The sequence below is a fragment of the Convolutriloba macropyga genome, unplaced genomic scaffold (assembly GCF_964194025.1).
Source record: "Convolutriloba macropyga unplaced genomic scaffold, txConMacr16.3 SCAFFOLD_1005, whole genome shotgun sequence".
Classification (NCBI taxonomy): Eukaryota; Metazoa; Xenacoelomorpha; order Acoela; family Convolutidae; genus Convolutriloba; species Convolutriloba macropyga.
The window spans coordinates 61243-68490 of record NW_027453555.1 but is presented as its reverse complement, the minus strand read 5'-3'; the positions used below and the strand labels follow the sequence as shown (position 1 = coordinate 68490).

Below are 7248 nucleotides of genomic sequence, written 5' to 3'. Positions count from 1 at the left end.
ATTATTTTGAGCAAGCAAATCTAAACATATTAATAGTTTTCGAAACTATAAATTGACATAATTTAATTTTTCTTCAAATTTGGATATAATTTTGTAATTTTGATGCAGAACATAGAGCAACCATTCCACCAATAAGAGCTCTCTTCTAAAATTCATGACCGCATTTAATTGCATCTTTTAAAGACAATTCTAACTTTGTCAGTTAATCGCGATGCCGTTTATTTACTCAACGACCGTGTTTACCTGGTTTTGAAATACTTACCAAAGACTAATCTGAGTTTTTCGTTAGTTAGTTGAATCTCACGGTCAGGAATTTTCAGCTCCCAGCAGACTCCAATTCTTGTTGATATTCTGCTCCATTGCTCTTGTTTCAGACAGTTTTTGTCCTTCCACAGACAGAATTTGGCCAATTCACTATACATCGAAGACACAGTTGTCAAAATGGACTCAAAGTCAAAGTATTGCGTTCCGTCATCGACGAAGTTGGGATCAGTGTACTGCTCAAAGAAGTGATCCAAATTCGGGACATAACCTAAACGAATGAAAAGCTCAGAGGTCAGTCAAGTTTGCAGCTGGATCCAAATGTTTTTTTCTTTAATGATGAGCGCAAAATAGTATTTTTGCTGAAGCTAATTGCGTGTATTGGAAGCTGAAATGGCTTTTAAAAGTGCATTCAATCCTTGTGAACTTTCACTCGCACGTGTTTTGATTCGGCGGACTGATTCCGGGAGATTCTAATTAACTCCAAATGGATCATCCTCAGTTCCAGCATCATCATCATCATCTATACACCATCAACATTTAATATTTTCCCACCATTATACAACAAAAGTTGTTCTAAAAATGGAGATTGATTAGTGTGCGTTTGCCCATGATGGTCGCTGGAAGGTCTACCTTAAGCAAAGCTTCGTCATCAACTCACTGCTCAGAAGATTGTAATTTGAAATGACCCGCCTATTACTTAAATTTTTGCAAATTTTGTACTATTTGATTCTCAACATCAACAGACATGAGATTCCGTACAAGTACTTTTTTAATGAGCGTAAAAATTTGATTTGGTCTTTTATTTGATATCATTTTGTTTGCCATTATCATTATTATTGCCATTTTGAGTCAATGAACGTTTTGATAGTTATTAAACCCAGAATATCAAGTAAACCCTAAAAAGTTTAAGTAAATTAGTCTGACATCTGTTGAGGAAATTGCAGGTCCAGTTGAACATCACGTGTACAGATACTTGAAAGGCACTTGAACTTTAGTTCACTTATATAAATCTATTCATAAAAGTTCAGATAGTTTTTCTGGTTCAAGTCTTTTTACCTGAATATCACCTGAAAGTTTCAGGTTTTTTACCTGTATTTTTCACAAGAGATTCCAATCTTTTCACATCAATATTACATAAAAATTTCGCGCTTATTACCTGAATTTTCAGGTGATAATTAGCTGAAAAAAGAACCTGAAAACCCACCTGAACTTTTCGGGCGCCTTTTTTGGTCATAAACAACAAAATTAAATTTCAATAAACAACAACAATAACAACAACAATAAAATTTCAGCTGGTGACGCCTGAATTTTTTAGGTAAAAATCTGGTAAATTTTAGTCAAGTTTCAGGTTAATTCAGATTCAGTTCGCGTGGGAACAATTCGCATAAGCCATTCAAGTAAATTCAAATGCTTTTTAGGTAAATTTACTCGGTCTTTATTTAGATAGTTTTAATAGCTATATCAAATGGAACCATATCATAGTTCTGATTCTTAACCAGTTAAGGCAATGGCGTTTGATTATTCGTATCAATGTTACACAACAACCCCCACCTTTTGTCAATGTTTTTTGTGTTCTTATCAAACTATCATGGGCAGTCAATATCTGTATGACTTTAGCTACAAAATAAACTCAATAGAAAAATGGTGATATTTCAATTACAAATTTACATGTGTAGATTAACATTTAATTCTTTTTTTTGTTTACACGAAAAACTGAATTGAAAAAAAGATGATTTTAGTAGCCCCAAAATCTTTGTATCTATTATGGGTTCATTAGAAAGAAATTTTTATGGTTTTATTCAACCTAAATTCAGCTCATTTAATATGTCTGAAAACTTTTCTTGAGCTAACAGTACAGTAGCTAATTGTACAAGTTTGCTATGCTTTGAATTAAATTGAAACTCATAGAAGAAATATGAAAAGTGAAATAGAAAATGTGTAAAAGGTGTAAAACTGATCAACCGATTCCGGAAAACACTGGAGATAAACTTAATTTATAATGGTGGTAGGATACAACACAGGAGTCAATGGTATACACATAGAGTATATAATTAAGAAACTGACTGGAATAAAATGTGCGCGCTCTATTTAAAACAAAACAGATTCTTCTCAGTCGGTGATTGACGGAAATAGTTGGAGAACGCACATTTTGTATTTTCATCCGCTGAGTCCATTTGGGGTAAACATTTTTATCACAATTTAAGACTGCAGCTAAAAATATGTTAAAGGTATTTGTCCCTGTCAAATACAGTAGATTAATGCTGTGGTCAGCAAATGGTTTACATCTTGTCGGTCGTGGAACCAGTAGAGGTATTCTGGACAGTGACGTCTTATCCTGCTGATGTTCCAGTTGTCTCTCATTGTCATACAGTGAGGATTTGGGCCCAATTTTTTGGAGTGGTGCAATCTAGGAGTCTCTCTCGGTAATACAAAGAGATTTAAATTCATCTCTTTTTAATACGGTTTTATTTCAATCGCATTTTTCGGCTTACCTTCTGGTTAGCATCCCTTTTGGCTGCTCTGAGTTAAATAACCCTTATTAAATTTCTAATTGTAAGTTTAATTCTTCCTGTCTTAGTCCCAACCAGAGGGTAGCAAAAACTGCAAAATGTTCCTAATTCTTTACTTTAGAGTGAAGGAGTATTTAAAGTAAGAGGGAAGCGTGATTTTAGTATTGACATTTGGAGGACAAGAGCCCATGCGAAGAGCGGTTTTATCCTGTTGAGATAACGTTGGATTAATAAGTAGTTATGCATTGTGTGCAGCATTGTTGTTTTGTTCACTCTCTAAGATTGGTAAGTAATGTCCATCTGCGTAGAATGTAGAGATCTGAACTGTAAATAAAAGAAACTCTTTTTTAAGGGAGTAGTACCCAATGTGAACATTGTATTGAGATAGCCGTAGGAACAATCGGCCATTGCGAGGACGTATTCGGACGAGTTCTCAAAGCTTCCTGTAAACCTCAAGTCATAAGGTTACACTCGATGTAAATCTTGATCACGTCGTTCCTCCATGTATTCCTTTTCAAGTTGACTGTACGGTTGACTGCTGTTAGTTTGAGCATGTGATTGGGGCTGTTTCAATGTAATTTATCTTCTCGGGACGGGGACTCCATGCTGTGTATTATGCCGAGAGATTGGATAAACTGGTGGTAAAGGATATTGAGCTATGTTGCTCTAAGTTAGGTCCTCTGTGAGGGTGCACAAGGGTTTGGCCTAGGTTGAGCATCGAGATGAGAAACGTGAGCATCGAGATGGACTATATGTGGGTCTGTTGGAGTAGCCAGGCAGCTGTTTGGAGTAGCATAGCGTGGACGTCTGTGGCGTCTCATAATGAGAAAGTAACAAGTCGCGCCAAATAAAGCAGGCCGTATTCTACAACCTTAAGGGGCTCCCTCTACAACCTTAAGGGTTACTCTTTTCTGCGCTCAAAGAAGTTTTACCTAACTCTATGAAACTAACCCTCTCTGGACACACTGAAGAAATACTTGACTTAGAACGTTGGCAGTATGCAGCACCGGAGTCAATCATATACACATAGAGTATATATCTAAGAGACTGACCGTACTAAGTGTTAATGTTCTGTTTAAAACAGAATAGAGTCTTCTCACTCTGTGATCATTGGCGAATGTAGCAGAATATATTTTTTAAATTTTCATTTGCTGTAATATGATTTTCACTCAACTGAACATTTTAGATCGTCACATTGCAAATGGCAATTAATTGTTGAAATCAGAATTAATTGTTTTGACTAATATACTAATCAAATTACAAAAGTATAACTTTCATGGTAAATACCATTAAAATATGTCATCACTAAGTGCATTACTGTCAGAGGTTTTGCCATCAAAGTAAAAGAAATTTATAGATGAATCTGTCTAGTAATAAGTTAAGTTTCAGTGCTTAAAATTTCTCATGAACAAATATATAAGATTGATGGTAGAGCCATTGCGAAATTTTCCCATTGCTTTTAAAATGGAAAAACTGAAAATAAAATTTATTCTAATGGTTGAAAATGCAACGGAGGTCAGGATGAAGCTTCGATCGAAATTAAATTTTAGTCCTATTCGCCTGCAAGTTTTTTTTCAAAATGCGTATAAACTTCGCCGAGCAATGAGTATTCTGTCAAGACTGTGGGAAAAAAGATATTCAATTTTTTTTTCAAGTATGGGAGGTTAGGATTTAAAAAAATAAAACAGAAAAACCTCGAGCTTTTTTGGTAAGAAATATATCAGCAGAGGTTAATCATAAAGTCTTGTGCAACTAACAAAACTAATTCCATGAAAGGCGCTGATGTCAAGAGCTGCCTACTCATGCAACATTTTATATCACGTTGCTTTGTCCTAATTTGTCTTCCCAATACCATTACAAAACAGGCATGACCGCTAAAATGAAAAAAAAAGAATGCAAATGCGTGAGGACAAGTAAACGCTTTGAAATTTCGTGAAAAGTCATGAGTTTTTTGTTTAAAAAATAATACAAAATACGCAAAAATTAGCATTCCTTTGAAAATCAAAAACTGAAATACAATAAAACAAAGAAAAAGTTTGCGGTTTTCTAGCGTTGATATTAAACTTACGTACTTTTTTCCAAAGCTTTCCTACGTCACAAGAGTGCTATGATAAAAACTAAATCAAAAATCATTTGAGGTACAATCAATGGAGGCCGGCATATGAAAGGAGCAAAATTACTGAAAAATTTGGTACCGGTAGACACTTGAAACATTTATTGTTATAATTTATACGAACCGTCATGCACTAAAAGGAATTGAGTTTTTTAAAAAATGATAACTAACGTAAAATAGAGGCCCACGCTGGATCCACGTACTTTTGTGCCTCCTGGTATTTCCTAGCCAAGATTGGAAACTCCAGCGCAGCCCGAGTCGTGTTCTGTCTGGCTGTTCTTCGAAAATTCTTGTACAAAGAATTGCTGGCTAACGTTAACACTAGTTTTGACATTAGAGTTGAATTTCCGAAGTTTGGGTTCACGAGTTCATCCACTTTGTCAGATTCTGAGAAGCGCATTTTATCAGCAACCTCTCCTGATAGTCAGACTTGATAATTATAATTATTGAGAAACCAATGCATTTGTAAATATGACTTGTTTATTCATTTCAAAAAGTCATTGAATTGAACATAGACTTGGTATATATGTGTTCTTGGATAACAATAACAATCACAAAATTTATCCATCAAAAGCTAATTGGGGATTATTTGTTGACCAGAGTCATCAGAAGTGATCAAATTTCCGCTTAGATCTGTGTTTATTCAATTATAAAGAATGATGTAGTTATATTATTTTTGGGTGAAATAAACTTTTTTTCCTCAAAAGTGATGTTGACATTTTTTGATCAAATAATTTATAATGCAAAAATGAAAAGTTTCCAATACAAAATGTAACTGACAGTTGAGAAAGCGATGACCTCAATGGAGAAGGGTTTGACGTAAGTAGTGGATAAAACAAGGGATTCAACCACCAGTCAAATTTGTCCCTTTCTCCTAACGCTAATCGCGCATGTCGAATCGGGCCAAATTTTACTGTTTGTTGAATCCCTTGTTTTATCCACTACTATATATTAGCTCTATATTCACTTCTTTTATATTTTAAATCTATCATTTCTTGTCTCACTTAGCGCAAACCACTAGTACAGAGTTAAGCTGGTAATTAACTGTTATCAGACGGATAGTTCGGGTTCTATCCTCACTGACTCCAGTGAACGTATCCCAGTACTAGTGTAACTAGAGAGACCGTGTAAAAAGCACGTAAACCAACTTGTGAAAAAACTTGAACATAAAAAGAAAACTTGAACAAAACTTGAAAATATTGAATAATAAAAATTTTCATATATCCCCCCAATCAATATTTAATCAATCTAAAACTAAAACTTTCTGTCTCACTTGGCGTAGTGGTTAAATCATCGAGTCGAGTTAGTTTTTTTAGCAAACGGAAGGTTTGGGGTTCCTTCCTCACTGACTCCAGTGAACGTCCCCCGATTCTGATGAAAAAGTATGAAACTAAATGAGATAAAAAAAAACCAAATTCACAGTTCTTTAAAAGGATGATCCCTGCTGTGAGACTGTGTATGGGACACACTGTGATGGGTATACAGTCAAAAACACTGAGATCGGTGGAAACAAAGTGATTAGTGTTTTTCTATGTCTTCTTGAATACTATACTTATAAACATGCTCTCTGAATTGATTTCTAGTGTGACCATATCTATATCTATGAAGATAAATACATAGTTTACATTTCCTATTTCTAAATCTATATAATGATATATTTTTATAAACATTACACATACTACATGTTAGATATTGATCAGGATCAGAATAATGATATCCCAAATGTTCTATATAATCTTTAACCTTAACCATATTTTTACATACATAACAAGAATATTCTAATTCTTTACAATTATTACAACATTCTGTCCAAGGTTTATTTATACACTTATCGCATTTCATTTTCATTTTTCGAAAAATTATTTTTTGATTATTTCCCTAAAAAAATACATCATGTCTCAATCAACTAATACTAGTGTCATAAACTTCTGCGATGTCTGTAATCTATCCTTTGAATCAAAGAAGGCTTTATACAGGCATCAATCATACGATCTCAAACATAAGGAACTATTGGAGAAAATGTTTGAGTCTGAAGAAGATGAAATCTCGGAGAGGGTGTATAATCCGGATGAAAATGATTATATTATTAAAACTAAACCAGCCACCAAACCTAAAACTAAAACTGAAGAGGATATCTACACGAGAATTAAGTATAAATGTAAAGAATGTCATGAAGAATTTAGAAGTACTGTAGCTCTAACTACTCATTCTTATAGTCACAATCGCATGTATCTAGAAAACACAGAAGACTTCGATATAAACTCAAGTCAGAACATGAGAGAATTTTATATTACTGATAAAGGTGGGAATTACATTGAAGATATAGATGAAGCAACTAATTACTCTTTAGAAGAAATTAAA

At 34.1% G+C, this 7248-nt stretch overlaps 1 protein-coding gene across 1 annotated transcript; it reads right to left on the bottom strand.

The window, feature by feature from the left end:
- Window positions 1–243: 243 nt before the first annotated feature.
- Window positions 244–5287, bottom strand: LOC142358369 (uncharacterized; the record flags this gene model as incomplete). The annotated part of the gene is made up of 2 exons (XM_075409775.1): window positions 5059–5287; window positions 244–532 (listed from the first exon to the last, which is right to left on the bottom strand). Coding segments are annotated over exons 1-2 (518 nt in total), but the record flags the coding sequence as incomplete, so codon positions are not given.
- Window positions 5288–7248: the final 1961 nt, after the last annotated feature.